Here is a 23,492-nt window from a genome sequence, read left to right on the forward strand (position 1 = left end):
CTGCTTCCAATGAAGAGTATTCTCTGCAGAGAGCATGGATGGAAGACAAATGTGAAAGTTCAGTGGAAGTGTTACTGGGAATCCTGAGTTAAATCCATGTATCATTAAAACTGGAATAAAACATGCTACTTAGGCTTTGCCTCCTTGAATGCTGTAGAAGAGGTTACTTGTGAATGGGAGAGAGCAGGGTCTGGAACCTCTGGGGATCTTTTTAGATTAGTATTAGTTGCTTCCACTACTGGGAGCCAGCAATGTTTTTGCTTGGGGGACAGGATTTCCCAGTGTGATGCATAATTGCAATATGCATTAGTGAGCTCTGGTTATTAGTGCTAAATCTGCTTAGATTAAACTAAGTCAGTTACAAGCACCACAGGCAGGCACTCAAGCTGGGATAACATAAATGAATAGGATTTCAGAAACTTACCAGCAGAGGTTTAAAGAGTCTTGATGCAATACAGTATAAATGCCATTTCAGGTGCATCCTAAAGTGTATGTAGGAGCTTTAGGTTTCAGGCAGGGGGTCCTTCGTTTTTTCCTGAGCTGCTGAGCTCAGTTATCTGCCTTTGAAAGAGAAGGGGAGGAGGGGGAACAGAGAAAGGGAAAGCTGGATCTTAACTTGCATGTGTTTATAGCTCTGTCCTGTGGTCGCGGTGGGAGCCGGAGTACCTGCAGTTTTCAGGCTGGATCAACTACAGGTGTCCGCTAGAGCTGTGCTGGAGCAGACAAAGCAGCTTTTGTGCCACTCGGCTCCCACTGCGCTCCCGGGCGGTGCAGGGGCCGGTGTGACCCTTCATCCAGCGCAAGCTGCAGCCCAGTGTCTATTCTGAGTGCCAGGCTCTGTGCGCCGTGACCCCCGGCGAACCCTGGGAGCAGGGAACAGCCGAGGGACACGGCTGCCCGCTGCGCTGCGCTGTGTGCCGGGTCAGCGTGGCTGCCCCGCTGGCGGCGGGGAGCGGTGCCGGCGAGCCCTTCCCTCCCTGCGCTCGCACGCAGCCGGGCAGGGGCGGCCCTGCGGGGCTGTGCCCGCTGCTGGCAGTGCCCACCTCTGCCCCCACCTCTGCCCCCACCCCAGGGCACCGGGCTCCCGGCTCCCTTACGGGAAAAATAGGTCGCTTTCTTCGGCACGTTTTACTTTGCTGTTGGTGGAGGCAGCAGCCGTTCTCTCCTGATGGTGAGGAAAGGCCTCGCTAAGTCTTCTGTGACCTCCACACCTTCCTTTTAAAATCATGATTCCTTTTTAAGCAACACATCTTTCTTTAAATAACTAAATCTTTCTCAGGAGACCTAATTTTTTTTTTATCTCTTTCATGCTGCATTATCCCTTTGCACGATCACATGTGGGCCAGGCGTTTTTCAAACCAGTTCCTTTGGAAAAGACCTAATTTTCCCTCTTATATATTTATTGTTGGCTGGATCTCTTTTCAGGCATAAATTTGATCTGTTAACTAGAGTGCCAGAAGATACATCATGCCCGTCTTTACCCCCATCTGTGGTGGTTTTTTTTCCTGTTTTCCACCACTGTGAAGCTCCCTTTGCAGTCCACATGAGCAGCAATCTGTTTGGAGGCAGCCTGAGGTTTGTCTGCACCAAAAGCATCTGGCCTTCTGGATTGTACCAGCTGGTGTGGTTAGAAGTGTGTCACAGACACATGTGGCCGTGGGTCGCTGGTGGGCTCATCACTAATTCTGTAACTGTCTTCAACAATTCCCATGCTGTTAATTTTTAGCCAGCATCTCATTCCTAAGGGATTACACTGGCCTTTGTCCATCACTGTCCATTCTGTAGAAAGCCACATGCAAACAAACATGTCGATTCACTTGGTTAACGTCTGAACCTTTTTCCTAATGTGTGTTGAATGTATTAAAAGAAAACTCCTCTCTTTTCCTCCCACACAGCTGTATGGGTTGGAATCCTGTGAATTAGGGTTGTTCTTAAAAGCATGCTAGGCTATTTTTGCACACCCCGTCTCCTCCTGTTTTCCCAGGGAAAGGGAAGATAGTTGAGGAGAAGAAAATTTCCTAGGGTATTGTTACAGTGTGCTTAGCCAGTATTACAGAAAGTGTCATACTGTATTGGTAACTTCCAAAACAAATGCTCTTCCTTGTTTCATGAGTTGAATTAATTTTATCTTACCTGTATGTCATCTGTGTAGAACATTTAGTGCTGACCTGCTGTTGTACCATAGTGCGTGACGTGATTTAAAATGTGTCAGGTTTCACATATTGATGCAAATAGCCAAAATTATTTCAGACCTACACCACTGCTTAGGATAACTGTGTTGTGGTGTAGTGGGTGCTCTGTTAGTACATCTGAGGGTACTGCCCTGCTGTGGTCTGTGCACAACAGATAAATGCTGTGCTGTTAGTACAGAGTGAATAATCTCAATTGTACAATTTATAGTACAACTGATTTAAAAAAATCTCAGTTCTCTTCTCAGCCCTACGTATGTGGATATCAAACAGTTTAATTTTGTTTCAGTTTATTGTTTAATGCATTATTAGAATCACATTTGGAATAAGCTTGGAGGAATAAGGATGAAGAGAACATCCTGTTTTACAGAGTAGGGGAGGCCTGTGGTTCAGATGTGCATTTGCAATGGAAAATACCAGATTATTTTAGTTTTAGTGCACCCTGTATGAACCACTGGGCTGTAGGAGGTGGGAATATGGCACAGCCTTTTAAAACACATCTTCTTGCAGAGGCGGGGACTGAGACAATACTGCTATTCAATGGGGCTATTAATTTTTCTTTTTTGGGGTCTTCACCAAATTAGCTGCAATCTTTCTCTCCAGTTTATGTAACAACTCTGCTACTGTGCTTATTTTTAAATATGCTTTTTAAATCTGTGTCTTCCGGTCCACAGAGAGAGGCATTTGTTCTCGTGCCTTATCCATACTGGTGGTCACTGTGGGTCGTGTTTGTAACAGGTGACAGATGTGGTGTGAAATATGTCAGATTTCTACAAAGTAGTATTGCATACATCTTAAATGTATTTTCTCTTCTGCTTATGGCTTGGTTATTGGAGGTTTGGGCAGCAGGGACTAAGGAAAGTATTATAAACTTGTCAAGGAAAAAGCAAATTGAAAATAGAGAAATATATATATAAACATAAAATATGAATATGAATAATGACAGCACAAAGATTCCAGTGTTTAATTTTCCTTTGTACAAATTTGCTCTACTTCTGAATTAAGGAAAAGCTCTTTGGCAATGTTATCAGCCTGGCTTAAAGTGGTTTAGTTCTTGCCTAGAAAGGAGCCATTAGTTCTAATATTGCATTGAGCTTGAATTTTCTTCAAGTTAATTTAGTTCACCCTCAGAACATCCTCCTCACTAATAGTTCTTTTTCTGCATCCATAGTTACACTTTTTTTCTTCTTCTTCTTTTCTTACATAGGCTAGGCAATGATGACAACCAATTTGAGCTCAGCATGGCCAACAGTGGATGTGAGGTGCATCGCTTTGACCCCAGCATCAAGTCAGCCCACATCCAGGAGGGTCGGCACCTCTGGTACCATCGCCTCTCCATCGACTGGAGGGATCCCAACCCAGCCATTGCAGCCCATAAACTTCACAGCAACACAAAGAAGCTGGGCACAGTACTGAATGAATTTGGACATCAGAAGGTAAGGAAGGACTTGGGTGTCAGGTTTCTGACTGCAGGGTTAGGTGCCGGGAAAGCTTCAGATCTCCCTTCCTGCTACCTGAGGGAGACCATGCACTTTCCAAGTTTTTTCTTTTTCCAAGGTTTTTCTTCAGCCGTACTTCTAATACATTTCTTGTGGAGGTGCCTTTTCTGTCTTGCTTTCTCTGTATGCTGATAGCATCCACAATGATTTTAAATGCCTAGCTGTCTACCAAATACCTTCTTTCTCCTCCTCACTTCCTTTTCCCTTGAACTATCTGGTGACATTGGGTGCTCGCACATTTAGTCCTGTGGAAGTTCTGGTCTTTGCCTGAGTATGAAAACTAAACTACTCACACAGACAAGTTTATAAAGAGAAAACAATATTTGCAACAGTAATTAGAAGAGAAGAGGTAATGGATGGTTTGTTTATATTTTCAAGGTCACTGTTCCTAATTACAGTCCTCAAAAACAAAAACATCCTGTTTTGAAATTGGCAGCAATCTGTGGGGTGTTTTTTTAGCATTTCCCAGTTTGTTTTTAAGGAACTATAAAGACATCAGGAATCTTCAAATCTCAAATAAATGTTGCCATAATCCATTTCAGGAAGTTCTTAGGTTGCTTTTTTTTTTCCTTCAGAGGATATACAAACATGAATTCAAATGCTAATATACTTCATTGCCTGCGGCTAGTTCTGCTTGTCTTTGTTTTTTAAGAAATAGGCAGCCTGGGCTAAGGAGGAGCTCTTCTGTAAGATTTACAAAGCAAGAAGTGCAATGTTTGTTTGGTTTGTTATTTAAAAATGCAAGATGTCCATTTTGGTTCACTTTTTATTTTTTGAAAATGTTTTCTTTTGCTTCAGCTCTGCTGATTGGAACATTTTGGAAGTAAGAGTAGAGAAAAGGAGCCTTTTCCTTCTTCTTCCTAGTCATACTGTAATGTACTATGCTGTGCCTTAGTGAAACATCTGGGGAGACAGAGAGATGGCTTTTCTTTGATGTGTGCCTTGCATTGTTTTGATTTTAGTAGAATTAGTCATACAGTAAAAAATTAATGACCCAGTCCAGAAAAAGTGTACAAGTCTTGTGATACACCAGACCTGCTGAGGTCAGTGTCAGGTTATCATGGTAGAACAGAGTGGTTGCAACACCTCCTGTAAATGGGAAGGATGTAGGGTTGAATTCTGAGTGTGTAATGTAACTCTTTGAAAACAGTGGGCTGGATGGCAGCCAAGGAACATAATGCACACATAACACAAGCAACCAGGCTTTCTTCTAGCTGTGTATGTGTGACATGGGATTTAGTTCAGTGTTTTGGTGCATTGTGAACAGTGTATAACACCTCTTGCTCTGGTAGCATTTGAGGAGCTCCTCTGTGCAAAACCATGGCTTAGTGAAGTCGGGAGCTGACTTTCTCCCGATGGGGGTAAAGGTGTTACACGCCTCTGACCTTACAACGCCTACAGACTTTCTGGTGTTTTATACTTGTGAAATACCTGAATGGGCTGACTGTCCTCACATTGTTTTGTTTAGGTTTTCTTCAACTTAGAAGGAAGACAGCCTGAGAAGTTGTGTATTGCATAGAGACACCATTCTTTTGGTGAATGTGAGTGGAACGTTCCCTTGACTGAATAAATAAGTTAATTCAAAACAGTTTCACAGAATATTTTCCGAAGCCCTTTTTTTCAATTAGAAAATTAAATCATGCTCTTAGGCCCATTTTTAATTTAAAAAACCCTTCTGCCTGCCCTCAATGTTGTTCCATTCCCACTTCAAGGCAGGAATTCCAGGCAGCTGCATTTGAAGTTAATGCCTCATTTTATCCATGCTTTTATTCTTTAAGATTTGGGACTTGATCCAAGACCCTACAAGTGACTGAAACCATTTCCACTGATGTTAGAAAATCTGGCTGATGAAGACTGCACAGACAAGATCTCCAGGAGTTCTTACTATTGTAGTCTTGAAAAGAAAACTTGCAGTTTGGGGGATTTGTGTGGAAGAGAATCAAAGAACTCGGATGGGCTCATTTGCACCCTGACTCAGAGGAGAGCACACCTGCTAGTCTGCAGGCAATACTGGGACCTCATCCACACCAGGGAAACCCATCCTGATATTCTGGCAAGAAATACAAACACTTTTGGAATCAGAGTGGATGTGAGAAAAGATTAGAATAACTTGATCTCTCTAACTGGTTATGTGGCAAAACAGTCCTCAGTTCTCTGAGGTGTGTAAACAGCCTGGAGGCAGAGGACTTATCCAGTGCTATATTAGGATGTGGCTGACAAAGGAAACATGTAGTCAGAGTATTTTTGGGAACTCTTAGAGTGTGAAATCTCTTAAGTCCTGGAATAATCTCCAAAGGATATCATGGGAGCCTTATTTCCTGATATACAGATCTAAACGGAAAATTTATTGGTGTATCTTCTGAGAAGAGCAATATTTTATCAGCCACAGGAAAGAATAAAGATGAAAAAATTGATCTTGCTCATCTTCCCTTCTCCTCCCCCCTGCCCTCAACTTTTTTGCTGAACATGCACACTCTGTAGTGCACTCTCAATGAACAGTGGGTAAAAAATGGAGAAAGCCACTGAGGGCCCATGATTCTTATGGCAGTGGAGTCCAACTTTATGAAAGCTTTCACTTCCCTATTCTCTAACTACCTGTGAGGGTGAGGATGCTACAGTGCTGGTGTTTCCCATGGATTAGTGATAGGTGCACGGAGAGCTTCCTTCATAGAGAGTTGTTGGATGATTCAAGTCAGAAGGGATCTTGAATGGCTTGTGGTTCAGTCCTCTGCTCAAAGCAAGGCCAGCTGTGAAGTCAAGCCACTTGTTCAAGGCTTTTTCCACTCTGGTCTTGAAAAACACTGAGTTTTCTCCAGAACAGAGACTGCCCAACCTCTCTGGGTCAGTTGTTGTCCTGCTAGACTGTTCTCTTTATGAAAATGTTTCTCCTTACATGCAGTCTGAACATCTGTGATTTCCATTCATGCCTGTTGGCTCTTGTCTTACTTCTACGCACTGCTAACCCTTAACCAGAAATTCAAACCAAGCTACTAAGTGTATTCTGTATTCCAAAGATTGTGCTGTGAAGCACAATTAAAAACCTTTGACAGAAAGGCCCTGAACAGCAGAGAAAGCAAGAGTTCATTCTGTCCCAAATGGGCATGTGTGGTCACACATGCAAATTCTTATTTCAGTAGTAGTTCTCCTCCCTCTGGAGCTCTGCAGGACAAGTCTCTTGTCATGCCCTCAGTAAGTGCTATGAATTTACATTCCTTGGCAGTATGGCTCACCAGAGGATGAAATTGTTTCTTGTAAAACAAATTAATCTGGAAAAGAGAATCTGACAATGCAGAGTAAAACCTTAATTTAATCAGAAAATGTTCATAGCTATGTTTTTCAAGGGACAGCAGAGCTGCATTCAACTCCTGCCATTCAAGTTATCTCAAACAAATTGTGTAAGAGCCTGAACTGTGTCATTGTTTGTAATGAAAATAAATGCAAATCAATCTTTACATTCTGATTTCGATTTGAAGGCTTTAATTTACACTCTCTCTTCATGAAGATTTTTTTTCTGTAACAACTTGGGTAATTTTGCTTCATTTTATTGAATAGGCTTCGATTTAGGATTTCAAAAGGGAAAAAACCTCCTTTCCTTCACCTGTTATTTAATACTCATCACAACTTCCAAACACTATACCCTGAAGTCATTCTGATTAGTAACATCATCTACTCCTAGGCAAGTAATTTATCACTTGCTCTTCTCCTCAAGTAGATACTATAGAATTTATTTCATGCCGCACTTTCAGTTTTATGAAGGCTGATGTGAAAAGACAAGTATTAAAGAAAAGGTTAACCATTTTTGCTTAAAATCAGCTCTGTTGGTAGTACACAAATGGATATTAAAAATAGCCCAGAGAAAATGTTCAACAGCTTAGTTGTGCATCGTGATTTTATTAACAAAACAAAAATAAACTCTTCAGTCTGGGAAATGTCCATGTTCAAGTTTTGTAGCAATGAAATCCATATAATTACTCTTTACTATGCATACCTTTGGGCTGTAGGGGCCTGAACAGGCTTTTGAATTCTTGACCCTGCCTAGACAAAATCATTGAACTTTTTATCCCTTGCAAGGCTAGACTTAGGTATTGCCCAGGGAGCCTGGGGGTTGCTTAGTGTGAGTTGCATTCACTGAGGGGCTGCTGTGCCTTAGTTCAATGTGTGGGTGCCACCAGCGTTTGCACACTCAGCTCATCTTAGTGCACAGCAGGACCTCCAGTACCAGCTGATGAGCATCTGCAGACTGGTCCTGATGTGGAATCTTGAGCTTAAGATGAGAAGCCAGGGGCTCAGAAGCCCAGGAGGTCTTGCAGGGACATGAGTCCTTGTCTCTGGTGCTGCTGCAGCCAGGGAACAGCCCCCATCACCTTGTGGGAGTGGGAGCACAAGTTCAGATCTGCTCTGCTACGTGTGGCTTAGTGTCAGAAGGAACAAATGAGATGGGTCTTTTGAATTGTTGCATCGCAAATCCTAAAGTAAATGGAATTCTGAATTCCTGGAAGGGCTTAATTTTTTATTTGCTTTTTATGCTTATTTGGGGCTTTTCCAAAATCTCAGTTCTAGAAGGAAAAAACCCACCCTTCATCTGATTTTTAGCCTCATTATTTTCACATCAAAATTTTCTTGTGCAATCAATGGTCTTTAAGCTTAAGTGGCCCTTTTGCTGCAGCTGTTATTTACCATTCACATAGAGCAGTGAAGAACAGCCTTTGCTTTTGTAGGGTTATCATACTGGCCTTTCTAAGATTTCTCCAGCATGAGAGATCCTGTATTTCCTGTAACATCTTGTTTGTGTTGTGCTGCCCCTCCTGCAGCTGGAGCATCAGCAATCAGTACTATTCAGAAGTCCCAATGGTGTCACTGCTAAGGCTCAGGCTGTGACTGCCTTCTTCCTGGAAATGTCCTGACTGTCCTTCCCTGGAAATGTCTGCACTGTTACTGCTTATCACCTTCTTTGCTTTTTTGTGACTCATCAGACTGTCTCCTTGTTATACCAGTTTCTGAATGGTGCAGTAGAAAGAGTTTTGTCCCGGAACACTGATTTTTTTCAAAGTGTAAATGGCTGGTCATGACCTATTTGCAGAAGGAGTAACTCTGCGCAGCGAAGTCCCATTTTAGTACTGCACCCTTTTGCACCAGGCAGATGCAATACCATAGCATTTAGAGCTTGTAGTCTAAAATAAATGACCTGCCACAGGATGGAGGAGCACAAATCCCACCTCCATTAATTTAAATTTCTACATTTGAGAAAGCTGTTGAGGTCCTTATGGACTCAAGCTAGACTGTGTTTGTCTCATTCGAGGGCAGATATTGCTGCAGTTTGAGCACTAACTGGTGCCACTTGGGAACCTTTTGTTTTGGGGTCTCTCAGAGAGCTGGCAAATCTTACTCCCCTTGCTGAAAAGAGGCAGTCAAGCTGGTGCAGATGCTTCCAGCTGCAGTTGGAAATGCTGCCTTCTGTAGCCTTGTGATAGTTGCCCCTGAGTAATCTATAAGCTCATGGCACACAGTGTTTCTTTCCTGCATGTATGTAGTTTTTCATTTTAGGGATAATAAAATCAAAGTGGTGATAGTTCTGTATTTGCTTAGTCACCTGGGGCTACTGCTGCCTAAAGTATTTTAATTGTAAGTAGTTTGTAGAGTTTGGCTGCAACTAAAAATGGGCTTGACAAATGGGCTCGTGTTTCTGGAAGCAAAGATCTCTGGATAGTGATTTACTGCTCACCACCGCTTGCTCTCAGTGCTGTGTGCACCAAGTGCCTCACGCACTTTCCTTTACAGGGTTTTCTCTTGGTCTCTTACATCTCCTTTCACCTCATTTAAATTCTCTCCACCAGGAGCACTTCTCAAGACATTGTTAAGAATCTTGGTATTTCTAGAGAGGGATCTGAAGGTGCTGTTTAGTATGCAATTGTCAGGCATGGAGAAAAGATCTTTTTAATGATACCATTGGCTGAATATGGTGCAATCCATAGCCTTTTCTTCCCTTAGGAAAAGGCCTAGTGCAATGCCTGAATTGTAATGAAAATGTTGAAGTATTGCATTGTTGAAGCAGAACTTATTCAGGTCATCTTTCAAAAAAAAGAAATAAAGGCACTTTCAAAGCATATTATTGTCTGCTAAAAATTAGAAGGGAAGGACAATTCTTTTTAGGGTTTTATTTTCCTTTTTTTTAGTTGCTTTTGTTGTGGTTGTTAAGACCCTTCAGAAAAAAAAATCAGGTAATAAAAAATCTGCTTATCCCCAGCTTTGCTAGAGGGCTGTACAAGCTGTGTTCAATTCCACCTTCCTATCTGACTGTTTCAGTGTCTGAGTTGCATTCAGAGGAGCATGGCACTTGGTGCAGGCACTGTGGAGTCAGCATTGCTGTGCTGCTGCTGTAGGAAACCAATCAGTCCTGGTTCCCTCCTGCCAAATCTGGAGCCTGGCAGGAGCACTGGGAGCCTGCCCTGCTTCACAAGGTGATACCAGATGCAGAACACCTGCTGAGCTCAGACCTGTATACACACTTCCCAGCTTGTCCTTAAGCCACTAACCCTGGCTTAAACACAGTAATGTGAATCTTACGGTTTTAATTTGCCCAAGGTACTGAATATCTGATCAGGGTGGTGGTCCATGACATGGCACAGGTTTAATGAAAATTGAGAGCAACCACTTTCTATGAGCTTCCTGGTTTTTCTCCACTACCCTTCTTTCTCACAGTTTCTGGTGTTGACATTAACAAGCTCTTCAGATAAATGCCTTATCCAGAGCCTCTAGGAGCTTTCTAAAGAAATGTACTTTTTTTTTTGTCCCCACATTTGTCCCTCCTCCTGTCATGGTTTACAAGTTCTTGCCATTGGAATTGGCCATATCTTGTTTAAATACCTTCACCTTAGTGTCTGGATCCTTTCTGGCCTCTCTTTTGATCTGACAGCAGTTTAAGGTTCCATTCTCAAAATCCAAAGTTCAGAGGCTTAGCAGTTCTTCCTGCCCCTCCTGAATGCCTGTCCCAGATGAAATCTGAGCAAGCATTTGGGGATGGTTATTATTCATGTTTTCAGGAATGTATGTGCAGCTTTCTTCCTGTCATGGCTGCAAGTAAATAGTGGGGTGGACAAACAGTGAAGCAGAAATGGAATGAAACAAATAGGTCCCCATGGAGGGGTGTAGTCTCAAAGGACTTTATTGCTCTGGCAAGTGTAGAGGGGAACAAAGTCCTCCATCAGCTTTAACTGGAGCTGCTTGGATATACCAGGGCTGCTGATTCTCATCCTGCAAGAGATGTTCTTTAAGGTGTGGTGGACATTTTCTGAAGATGGAACTCTGATTCCTTTCTTCAGTTGCATACATTTTGATGGCCCCCATGGGCACTGTGTTAATAAACCATGGGTCTTACAGCCAAAACACTGTTTGTTTACTTTGAGCAACTATTTTACAGTAGCCCAAGCCCTCTGTCCCTTGCACTGCTTGCACACACTTGCAGGTCTCACTCCTCAGGGCTTTAGAATCAATTGTTGCTTCACCACTTGCCTTTTATCACAAACCTCCTCTGCTGACAGACCCCTCATCCTGCTGCAATGTGCTTGTCCTATTGCTGCTGGCTTTCACTTTTAGCAAGACCAGGATAATGTAGCTTTATGCAAGCCTGGAGTTGTGTCCCACCATCCGTGCTTAGTGCTGGGGCAGCTCAAACAGGCTGCAAATGTTTGTTCCCCTCTGATGAAGAGGCTTGAGGGTCTAGCATACACCATTTATTCTTTTGAGTAAATATCCGTTCCCACAGGCATCCAGCAGTGACTGGCAGAGAAGATCAAAAGAACAGAAAGGAAAGGGTGTTCCCCCCTTTGTGGGGAGAGTGGGCAGCAGGACATCTCCTGCAGGATTAGGTTGGCTGAATTAATGTTTTGCAAAGCAACTCATGCGCTCAACCAGGGCTGTGCACAGAGTGGCTGCACTTCCAGTCTGGCTGCTGGAGGAGTACATACACTATTTAAAATGTCTGTTTGCAGCATGGGCATTGGCAAGCAGAGGTTTTGCAGCTGATCAGACTGTTAAATAATTTAACGTCAGGGTTCCTGCAGATCCCTTGTGGGATTTTTCCTACTTGAGCATTCTAGGTATTGGATTAAAGGATTGGGTGAGGGATCTGGGATGTTTTCATCTTTTAGTGTACAACAGGAGAGCCATGTGAACTGGAAAAGATACCAGAGTGCAAATGGGAGCTGGGGCACAGTGTTTCTGAGCAGAGGCACACACCTGTGAGCTGCTGCCACTCGGAGCAGATGAAGAGGTTGCTGTTTGAGGGCTTGTTGTCCTCACAGTGACTTTTCACTATTTCCTTCCTCTGAGGAAGCATCACATTGAGTCTTCAGCTAGTGGTGAGGTTCCTGTTGCCTGCTCTGGAATCTAGTCTCGGTTTAAAGAAATGGGGAACAAAGATCTTTGATGCTCAGTTTTTCTTGTGTCAGCCATGTCCATGTGCAGTGTGTGCCTGCTCCATGCGGAGGGGTTTGTAGAACCTATTCTCTGGGTCATTGTACAGGAATGTTGATATTGCTGGGTAGCAAGTTAGACAAGATGTCTGGCTTTAAGATCATTTTAGTGTAGAGCTAGCTAAACCCATCAAACCTGTGTGAAAATCAATTCAGACTTGGGGACCTGTATTATTATATGACCAGAAGATGATTAACAAGTTGTCCATTGGTGAAATGTCATGGAAAGGAGCCTTCTGCCAGCTAAGAGGCCTTTTCTTCTCAGCCTGTCCACTGGAGTAAGAGGCACTGCTTAACTGATCTAGTTAACTGGGCTGGAGGGGGTCTATGTATCTTTTATTCTATAATGGGTCCCCAAAGAGAAATTGCTTCCAGATGGAGAGAGTATATTGGAAATGTATGGCATCAGAGACCAAGGGAAGAGCTGTGGAATCAAAGTGCCAGACTGGCCCCAGACCTGGGCTCTGAGGCTGTGGGAAGGAGAGACTTGGGGTGCCAGCATGGATCTTTCCTAGGAACAGTCCCCCATGGGAGAGTGCTCATAGTGCTCCTGAGCATGCAGCTGAGATTGATGCCTCCTGCATGTGCTGGGTGGGCTTTCTGGATGGGTGCATTTGTCTGGGGCCATTACTGCATCTGACAAGCTGTTGCTGTGCTGATAGTATGCTGTGAGAAAGTTAAATAACTTCTTCTAAATATGATTTTGATATATTTTCTCTGGTTTAAGTGGTAAACATAGTATTACTTAATATCCTGCTCCTGCTGTGTAATGGATTCATGGAAGTACAACACCAGAACTGGGAGAATAGACTGTCACTTGCAAGGCTGTGGAGAATCGGTGGTGGGAGCAGAGGAACAAGGCTTGCCTGCACTCACTGCAGGTTTTCTGTTTCAGTGATGTTTATACTGTATGAGTAACTTCAACTGGACAGTTGCCCTTTACTGCAAAAAAAGACCAAAGATCCTGTAAGCACCCAGCTGTACAAATCAGCTTTGTGACTATGATGCCTTAAGCAGATTCTTGAAGATGTGCCCGATCTGTCACACTGGGAGTCAATAATCTCAAATAACACATTTGTTCCAGAGCCAATTTGAAACTGGCTGTACAGACCACCACGGAGAGGTGTAAATGTGAGCAGGAAGGGAGGGAAGTAATTTGAAAGAGAAGTGCTGCCGGTTGGAGCTGTACATCACTGATCTGTGGTGATTGACTTTCCTCCTGATTTCAGTATCCGTGCTGCTCTGGCCAGGCCCCCAGCAGTCCTGGTCTCCCCAGCGGATGGCTCAGAGAGAGGCAGGATATTCCCCCTCCCCACTGCTCACAGGGAGCATGGGAAGAGACAGTCACAAGCTGCTGGGAGCGTAATTTGCCGTAAGGCTGTGTGGCATCCTGGCTGCCATCAATTACAGCCTTCACTAAGAATAAAAGGGAATGAAAGGGACTTTACATCCAAGCCATCTCCTGCTGCTGAGGACGAGCTGTGGATGCATTTTGAGAGGAAACAAAATGAGGACAGTATCATGCTGGAAATCTGCATGTGGGAAAAAAGGTAAGAGGGAAGTTACAGTTAAACAAAACACACCCAAGAACCTGTTGTTACCTGCAAAGATGTGCTATCAAAATGGAAATTAACAACTTTTTCTAGAGTTTTGTTTTCTGATAATAGAGAATTGTACTTAGGTACAGAGGGGAAAAACTGATGCACAAGCCAGCAGACCTTTTCGTGCTGTACAGCTGATGTCAAAACGGTAACCTGGTATCACAGGGAGCCAGAGCAGAGGAATGTTTTTCTCTCGAACTGTGAGAGCAGCCCTGCAGTTCAAGCGGCCAGGGTGGTTCTGAGCTCTGTCTGTGTGCCTGAAAGCTGTATCCAGCTCTCCTCTCCCTCCTCCCAAATTTACACTGCAAACATGCTCCCACAGAACTGGAGGGATCCTCTGTACCTGACCTGCATTTGCTGGTTTTGCCTTTCCTGGCTTCCACTTCCACATGCTGAGCTCATGCTGGAAGTAATACAGCTAAATTGCTTCCTCCAGCTACTCACTCTCAATTGACTCTTCTCCATGGGGAGCTTTAAATGATGCCCACGGGGCAGCACAGTGTCTGAAATCCCCGTTAACCCTGGTATTTCAAAAGCGATCAAGGCGAACAGAACTCAGATCTCTGCTTTAGGAAATGATGTACACTTGTAACAAGTCATTACCCTAAAAAGAAGAAATGAGCCTTCATATAGTATGTGTTGACCTTCACTAAGTAAAACACAATTTGTTTTCAACTGTTTTATATGCTTGGCTGTGCATGGCCCCCCTTTCTTTTTTTTTTTTTTTCTCCAAGTGTAAGTGGTACAATGTTGCAGTGCATTTTCAAAGGAGCTAAACTGAGAAAACATTCAAAAATCCACATTTTTTTACTTTTCTGTGATAACCTAGTTAGTTCATGGAGGATAAGAGGATTTGTGGAAGATAAGAGGAACCAGCCTTTATGAGTGCTTGAAACTTACTGCCATACTTTACCTTCAGGCACTGTAGATCTTTGCCCTCCAGGATTTATTCACAGCAGCAGACTGCAGCTGTGCTCCTGGGTGAATTAGAGCTCTGAATTTATAGATTTGCCCACTAATCCTTTTACTGGCACTTTGGATCAAGGCAACTGGAAGGTGGTAGTGCATTTCTTATCAGTAGTGCGCTGCTTATCACTGATGGCAAATATCTCCTGAGCTGTCTAATCATCACAAAACTTGCATTTGGTGTTAGCAGGATGCTTGTAATTTGCTCAGATACTCCCAAACCGAGCTGTTCTGCCACTCATTTTACAGTATTCATGGCATGCAATGGAGACTCTGGGCAGAGAGGGACACCTTGCCTGGAAAGCAGTCACAAAAGTTGGTGGGTTGAGACAGGTACCCTCCTCCCTCCAGGATTCTGAGCAGTGCAGGGCACTAAGGGCAACAAGGAGCCTCTGGCTTGTGTATGGAGCACATCTCCACTAGCCCTGTCTTTCTTTCTTGGTCATTTCATTATGTGTTCAAGCTGCTATTGTGGTACCTCATTTTCTCCTACTATAACACGGGTTAGCAGCCACTTTTCAGATCAGTTTGCAAATACAGCACAGAGCATGCAGAGTGCCTGCTGAGCAGCCAGAGCAGCAGTTAGTGTCACAAGAGAAAAACAAACAAACCTGAAGGACTGGAAACATTACCCTGGGAAAAAGATGTCCTGCTGATGCCATAAAGTAAGATCATGGGAAAACAAACCCAAATGCCTAGAAGCATTTCTTCCCCTATCCATCCACCCCCTCCCCCCCAAGGAAAAAAAAAAAAAGGGGGGGGGGGTTGAATAATTAGTCTGCTTTCAAAGTTACGTAAGCCTCCCAGAGATAAAAATCTGCGGTTTCTTAAGTGCGGCAGTGTGGTCCTGTGGCAATTTCACCCACGTGGAAACAACTGCCTGCAAAACTGCATCACAGGTAGAGATATGAGTTGGTGTTTGCAAAATAAATAACCAATTTAAATGTATGAAGGAAAACAAGTGAGCTCACCCATGATGTAGTTCTCAGCTGAAATGTCATGAGCTGCATCATTACCATTCAGCCTCCCCTTGAACCCAAAGGAGCTCTGTGTTCAACTGTTTCACTGACCCGCGGATGGACAGGCTGACAGGCTCTTTGTTAGGGACGCAAGTTAGGAAATACCAGAGCTAAGGTTGTCTGTGCAACCTTCCTATCTGCTCCCCATGCGGGCATACCACAATATGGGCTTTAATTCCACAATCCCTCGGTCATTTTCCGCTGGCCCCCTGCCTCCTACAGTGTGAAGGAGGCACAATGCCCCCTTAATGAGCAGACAAGCGGTGGCTTGGCTTGTTAGGATCCGCTTTGTGACCATGGACCTCATTCAAGTCCTGCTCCGAAAATGTGGTGTTTTGTTTCCAGCTGTTTTACAGCCTGTTCCACCCGAGTCTCGCAGCCCTTCACGTGCTCAACCCGTGCACTCTGCAGAGGCCGTTCAGTGATTAACGCCCTTGTTTTACAGACGGAGACCAGAATGGGCAAGCGTCCAGCACCTACAGATTCCTGCCGTGCCATGCCCATCCATAATGCTGGGGCACAGCCCCAGAGGAGGGCTGACGTGGCGGTGAGCTCTGCACCCCAGCACCTCAGCCCTTGGCATCTCCAGTCAGCCATCCATGGAACAAGGGAAGGGAGATGTGACCACCCCTTGACACGGCCCTGTGATTTCTTGGCCGTGGCCCGTGCAAAGCACAGCTCTGGTTGTACTGGAGATGTGCTCACAGCACAATCCCTGCCCTGTGCCCAGGGCAGAGGGTCTGTGACCCCCACAGATGGGGCATGGCATGACACCAGCCAGGTGCCCTAGGGTATGGGGCAGCTTAAGTGAACAGTTGCCTTGGAAGTGCTTTTCCATTACCTACCAACATTACCTGCCCACATTTCTCTCCTATACCTGCACAGGTGCCTTTTGTGATACTGCCACAAATAGTTAAGGTAGACTGCCAGAGAGAATCTGGGTTGGTTTGGGGGTTTTTTTTGCTCGTTTTATTTATTTTGGTTTTTTGCTTGGTGTTATTTTGGTTGTGTGTTTTTTTTTTTTTTTTTTTTTTTTTTTAAGGAATTCTTGACTAAATAAAGTCTACAGTTTTTCTGAGGAAAGAACTTCACAGCCATCTTGAGTGAGCAGATGGACAGAAGCATCAGCTCAGGTGGAACTGGAACAGGCAAACACTGCTCTCATGGTGTAGGACTTTCTGCTGCTGGGCTCTGGCAAACAAGCTGAGTTTCACAGCTTGTGACCACTGCTTGCACTGTGATCATTGTTTTCTATCAGGTGTGAAATGGTGATGAAATGCTCTTTTTATGTTAAAGCATCCAATCGATTGCCTCCCCCAGCTAATCTCCAGAGAAAGTCAACCCGCAATTGTGTTGGGCTGTGAGAAGTTGGATTGTTGAATATCTCACTGCAAAATTAAATAATGCTCTAAAACTAGAGCATGGCACTTTTCTGTTAGATCTGTTATTCCCTTCAAACATCTTCACGTCTTCTTTTCTGCTATGCCTTTTTCTTTGGAGGGGCTGCCCTTAAAATCCTGAACACTCTTTGCGTGGTTATCCTTTGTTTTGGTCCTCCTCTCTCAGCATCCGTGGTGACGCCTGCAAAAGCTTCAGCCAGGAGCTTGGCCAAGGGCAGCTGATCACCTGAGCTGCTCACAGTGTTCATTTTTTGCTTTGGTCTTCTCTTGCACTTGTGTCATGCACGTAGCATATGGCTCACGAGCACCCAGCTCAGCTATGTTGCAGGTAATCACTGTTAGTGGATTTGGGTCTGTCGTTTGGTTCTGTTTCTTTTTTTCATGGCTGTGATGCCCCCCAAGAATTGCAAAGGAACCAGTAACATGCTTTGGTTATAGGAGGAGCTTGGAATACACAGCTTTTTGACCGCGAGTTGGAGGCAGGAGGAAAAGGGCTGTGAACTGTCAAGTATGAAACACCGTCTACTGCCTGTGTTTGTCCTCTGAGACTTTTTGATGTGTTTTTTTTAATACAAGATGAATAACTATGCGTATTGAAAAATGGTCCACCCTGGCCTCAGAGGTTACTATAACTGCAAAGTTTCTCGTTTTCACATAGCAATGGTGCTTTTGTTACAGATCGATGTCCTCAAGGCAGATGTGGAGAGCGCCGAGTGGAAAATTTTGGAAAACCTGATCTTGGAAGATGTTGTTGAGCAGATAGGACAGCTGGTGTTTGAGGTGCACATCCACTGGCCTGGGTTTGAGGTCAGTGGCAATGACAGCACCGTGGTGCGGTACTGGTACAGTCTGCTCCGAGAACTGGAGCTGAAGGACTTTAGGCTTTTCCATACCTACAAAGACTTATCAAAACCACAGATGTTTCTGAAAAAGGAGGCCTTCAACGCCAGTAGCTGTTACACACTGAGCTGGGTAAATACAAGATGGAAATAGCAGAAAGGAATTTATGATGTGTGATTGCGAGCCATCTGGCCCCGTAGCGTTATTGAAGAGGATTTTGGCGTCACTGGCTAAAGTTGCTAAATATGCATGCAGTGACTGCTAACAAAATGAACTGGCTCTTTATATTTATATGTCGTCAAAAGAACTGGCTCTAGGAGAAGATACATGGTACAGATTTATATAGCAATATATTTGCCAGTGGGTATGTTGTCCCAGAGGACAGAGGTTTCTGTAAAGATTTGTCTGAGGGAGTTAAAAGCATGGCTTTTCCAGGCTGCCCCACGGTTAAGCTTGCCTGCAAGGAGGGCATCCCTCTGGGGCTGCCCTGAGAAGCTCTGCTGGCTTGGGCCAGCCCTGGGGCAGGAGAGTGCATGTGATGAGGTGTCTTTTTAAGAAAGTGTCGAGTGTTACTTTTCTGTAAAGTGGTTATCTTTGATTTACACCTTTTTAACTTAGGCCTTGTTTCCTATGGAACAAATTTTAGGCAAGAATGGTATGTTCTTGAACCCACTGGCAAATTTCAGCTGCATTTGGCAGAGACAGAAATCACCACCAAACTTAATTCCTACCTGCTTCTTTGAGCAGTTTCTGAGTGCCTTGACGTAGGTTTTTTAAGCTAGTCTGTCTGCAAAAAGTGACTTCAACGCTTCTGACACAGGAGACGGTGGGACAGAGACAGCTGCTGGATAAGCTGCTGCCAGCACTCCCCTTCCTCACGCACAAGAGCCTTCAACCACAGAAGACAGGACTTCCCTGGTTCATCTGCTCAAAGAACAGCTTGATTGAAATTACTCATGCAACGACTGCAGCAAGTGGTTTTTGATCTAGTGAGATGTATATAAGAGACAGAAGTGCAACCTGGTCCTTTTTGTTTGTTTTCGGGTTTAGTTGTACATTTCCTGATGCCTTTTCCAGTGCTGTGCCTGGATGCCTGCCACCTCCTCGCCACCCTGCCCCTCCCTGGCATAAGGAGGCCAGACCCTGGATCTGCACTGATGCTGACAGAGGGGGTGGCCCAAGCAGGTGCCCTGGACTGCAGCTGTGCTGGGGCTCTGCAGGCTGGGATGTGGATTGTCTGCAGTGCCCCTTGGAACCTTTGACATTCCCAAAAGAGCTAAGGAATGGGGGGACCTAAAAATATATATAGCAGGTTGGATTTTTTCTTATCTTTAGATGAATTTTGACATTAAACTTTGCATTAAAATACAAAATGTTGCCACTTTCATGTCTTTAGTATGTGGACTTTTTAACTGCCTTTGGTTTCTGACTTCTACAAGTCTACAACTTCCTCAAGGGAGGTGGTGGAGGGGAGATGCTGGTCTCCTCTCCAGTGACCAGTGACAGGACATGAAAAAATGGAATGAAACTGTGTCAAGGGAAGTTTAGATGGGGTATGAGGAAAAGGTTCTTCACCCAGAAAGTGATCAGTCACTGGAACAGGCTTCCCAGGGAAGCAGTCATGGTGCCAAGCCCATCAGAGTTCAGGGAATATCTGCATGACTCTCTTAGACACCTGGTTTAGTTTTAGGTCCTGTGAGGAGCAGTGAGTTGGTCTTGATGATCCTTGTTGGGTCCCTTCCAACTTGAGATAATCTATGATTCCATAAAAGTAGCTCCTGTTTCTGCTCCTGCACATCCCACCTGGACCACAGCTTTGCAGACACCCAGAGCAGGGTACTGTGGGTGCCCACCATGCCCTCAGCTCTGCATCAAAATCAAGATGACCTGAGACTAATGTATTGAATTCCCCATGTCCAGGGTGTTGGGCAAGGCACTTTCCTCAGGGCTGAGCTACCTATTGCCATCCCTGAACCAGGTAATCCAAGAGATCCACAGCCTCTGAAAAATGAGTAAGAAATGTCTTTGTGACAGCCGAAGAAGTAGCAGCCAGTTCAGTTGTAGCCAGCCTTGCTACAACTCTCATACATTAAATACTGAAGTTGTTTAATGATGCAGAGCCATGAGCAGCCATCAAAATGCAAGAGGCTGCCAGGGGTTCCTAAACTAATATCTGGCATGTTGGAATGGCCATGCTCACTGCACCGCAGAATGGCTCAACTCCCATTTTTCAAATAACGGGGTGGCAAAAGTCCAGCTGCAAGTCCTGATTTATTAATGAAGTATAAAAATATGGGCTCTAGCACTGTACAGGTTTTTCCTCCTAACTAGTCTTAGAGTAAGTAGCCTAGTAGCTTATTGTCATTTGTTTAAGAAACCAATAGATAGAGGTTAAAAAACAAATGACATGACCTCTCTCAGATGCTAAAATTCAAAACAGATGCACATCTCCCATAATTTATTTCCCTGAAGTAAAAATGGTGATATGCAAATTACAGAAGTGGAGTAGAGGTCCATCCTGGTTCTTTGGTTAGTAAGAGAGTTTAAAAAACCATCAGCTAATCTCTTGCTTGGAATTGCCAGGTAGTGTCAGGAACACTTCAGGCTACAGCAAATACATCTTTGGTAAAATAGATTCCAATAACTATGGTAATTTTAAAGAAAACCTTATCTCTAATACAGGGTAGATAAAAGCCATTTATCATTCTGGAGGCAGTTATGTGATATTATAGGAGAAAATGAACAGTGCTTATTTAATGCACTCTCTGTGCTTTTCTACTTCACATCTCTTAGAGCAGAGTTACAGCCTTCCTTTCTGAGGTCTTGCTTTTATGCCCTTAGCCCTTCCCTTTTATTGATCTCTTTTACCTAAAGGACAGACCTTTAAATGAATTCAGTTCCTGTCTCCAAATGACTGAGCTGCCAGGTATGTGCCCAGGGACACAAGCCAGTGCTGGCTGACTGCTGCAGTGGACAGGCTGGTGCTGAGGGATGTTCTGTGGGGTCTGTATCTACCCACTGTCACTTCCAGGCACAACGTCCGTGACCTGCTCAGAAATTATCTCCATGAAGTAACCACATGCCAGTGTTGCACTCCACAACTCTTCCCAGGTCACACCTGCACAGAAATCACCACAGCTTCCCCCTTCTTCAAGGGCTAGAACACGATTAAAAACAGTGTGGACCGGGCATTCTGCCTTTGTAGCCACAGCCTAGAGACTGGGAACTGTATGGCCATGACGGGAGTCAGACTCAGCCCCAGATCTGTTCAGCATCACCATTACAGGTATTACCCAGCTCTGCTCTCCCCCCATTCACCTGGCCTGCTGTCCCCAGGTGCACTGGGCAGCTCCCTGCACTCCCTGCAGGCATGTGCATCAGCTCTCCAGGGAAGCCAGTCCATTGCTTCCAGCCCAGGAGCCTCCTTCCTGTCCAATCCTCAGGCCATTCATGGTGGCCACAGCCAGTGCCAACCCCAATCAACAAAGGTGACAGGTCTTGTTCCTGATGTGGACCCATTATTGCATCAGTTGGACAACTCCACCAGGAGATGTTTCCATTTGGTTTAAAGTGGATCCTTGCAGAGATGACCCAGGGGTAGTGGCAATTCTACTTGCACAAATCCTTTTGTGGGCATGAGGGCATTTCTCTTTCAGACAGGCTCACAGTGATTTATAAATCACACACATTTGTGAATCAGAACTTACAGGTGCTGTCCATAACCTGGTGAAGATGAAGAGAAGCAACAGGTGTGAATCTCCTCAAACTATCCCAGCTGATACTGCAACATGAACTTTCCATGGTGATCCCATGGCAGCACAGAGGGGAATGTTTTAGAACACTAATACACTCCTCCAGGAAAACTGGGACCTTTCTGAATGTCACATTGGCTTCCTTGGAGGTTCCAAAATCTGCCTAAACAAAGATCTGACCTCCTGCTGCACTCCAAAACCTATCATTTATTGCATATACTTCTGGCCCCAGGCTTTGATCCCATTGTGACTTGTGAAGGGTTGTTCTTCGAGCGCCTCTCAACTGTGAAAGAACAAAGAAAGCATAAAGGGAACATATGTCTGGCCTTTCTTGGCAGATGCCAAGAAGACATATCACCCAGTAACACACCTGAAGAAATGGCACTCATTCTCTCTGGTGAATGATTCAACAGCTAAGACCATCTGGTTCATTACAAAACTTTGACTTCATGAGCTTCATTAGCTGCTCCCTTGTCCTTGAAAGGATACTCAGGGTTATTCAGTAGGAAATCACTCTTGATTTTTTCCTGCTTGTTAACACAATGTGACATTTAATTGCAGTCAGTAGAGACCTGGTTTAGTGGCAGTGGAAGTTCAGAGCTAACCTACATTCAGAGACATATTTATACCTGCCCCCTCCTCTGGCTTTCAGGGCCAGCATCTGCAGAGCAAGCTTGGCTCTTGAAGTGAACCACCTGCAGTAATGAATGGATCTCTGTCCTCAAATAGAAGTCCCTGTTCACGGTGCAGTTTGACCCCATGTAAAGAGTTTTGCCTGGTTCAGAAGGAGACCTTTGCAGAGACAGCCCATGTTACATCCCTTATCCCAATAGGCAGCATCTTGGACAGGGAAAACAGGAGCCCACTTTGCACTGCCTAGACATGATGACTCTGTGAATACCAGTGCCATGTCCCTGCTCTTTCTGGTGGATTACCAACATAGATCTTTGAGTTTAAGCAGTTTTCTGAAGGAAAGTGCACTGGTACACACAGTACAAAACTTCTGCAAGTAATGAAAATGCTTCAGTGTCTCAGCTGGAATTTTCCCCCTCTATATTTGAAATTCCAGTTCTAAATCATTCACAAACCACGTGAATCCCACACTTGCATCCACCTGCAGATGTCTAGCGTGGAGCCACCACCCAGGGTGCCACTGACCTCGCAGGGAGGTGGGGGCAGATTCCTGATTGGTATCAAGCCTCTGAGACAGCAGCAGCAGCACCCTAGGAGGACAGGTGTCTCTCCACTGATGCCAGCCAGGAGCAGCCAAGACACAGGGACTTCACCAGACAACCCCATGCTGACCTCTCAAACTGACTTTCCAGGCAGGAGAGGCCCTGAAATGACTTCCAACTTCTTTATGGAAGAAAAAATTGCTCCAAGAAACAGGAGAATTCAGGATCCAGGAAGAAATATTCCATAATGTTATTCCACTTGTTTAATATCGGAAGAATAATGACAAAAAGCAAACAAAACCCATCCTGCGCCCCCAAGGTACTCCCAAAGCATCAGCATCAGGACAGAGAAAGGAACTTGCTGCAGGGAAGCTCTTCTGACAAAACTCAGCAAGGTTTGAGAAACTCCAGGGAATGGGCCTTCCTTCTTTTTCCTGTAGATGTCTGGCCTGACAAATGATTTCAGAGTCTGAGTTCCCTTATTATCTCCAAGGAATACTGGAGGGGATTATTGTTTGAGAGAGTACATGAGGAGGAGCCGAAAGAGCAGGACTGTGTGGGGATGCCAAAGCAAAACATG

General features: G+C 44.5%; 1 protein-coding gene across 2 annotated transcripts in view; it reads left to right on the forward strand.

Moving 5' to 3' along the window:
• The window catches only part of METTL24 (methyltransferase like 24), a 45,433-nt gene extending 26,075 nt beyond the window's left edge, over positions 1–19,358 (forward strand). The window contains exons 4-6 of one of the 2 annotated variants that reach the window (XM_066179421.1): positions 3,397–3,625; positions 17,824–17,952; positions 18,806–19,358. In XM_066179421.1, coding sequence (XP_066035518.1) covers positions 3,397–3,625; positions 17,824–17,952; positions 18,806–18,970 — 523 coding nt within the window. In that variant the 3' untranslated portion in view covers positions 18,971–19,358. Of the gene's footprint in view, positions 1–3,396; positions 3,626–17,823 lie in introns of both variants that reach the window. The other variant, XM_066179420.1, reaches the window with a different exon arrangement.
• The last annotated feature ends 4,134 nt before the right edge of the window (positions 19,359–23,492 follow it).

Source organism: Chamaea fasciata, unplaced genomic scaffold (genome assembly GCF_029207755.1).
Source record: "Chamaea fasciata isolate MVZ Bird 193981 ecotype frontalis unplaced genomic scaffold, bChaFas1.0.hap1 SCAF_3, whole genome shotgun sequence".
Lineage (NCBI taxonomy): Eukaryota > Metazoa > Chordata > Aves > Passeriformes > Sylviidae > Chamaea > Chamaea fasciata.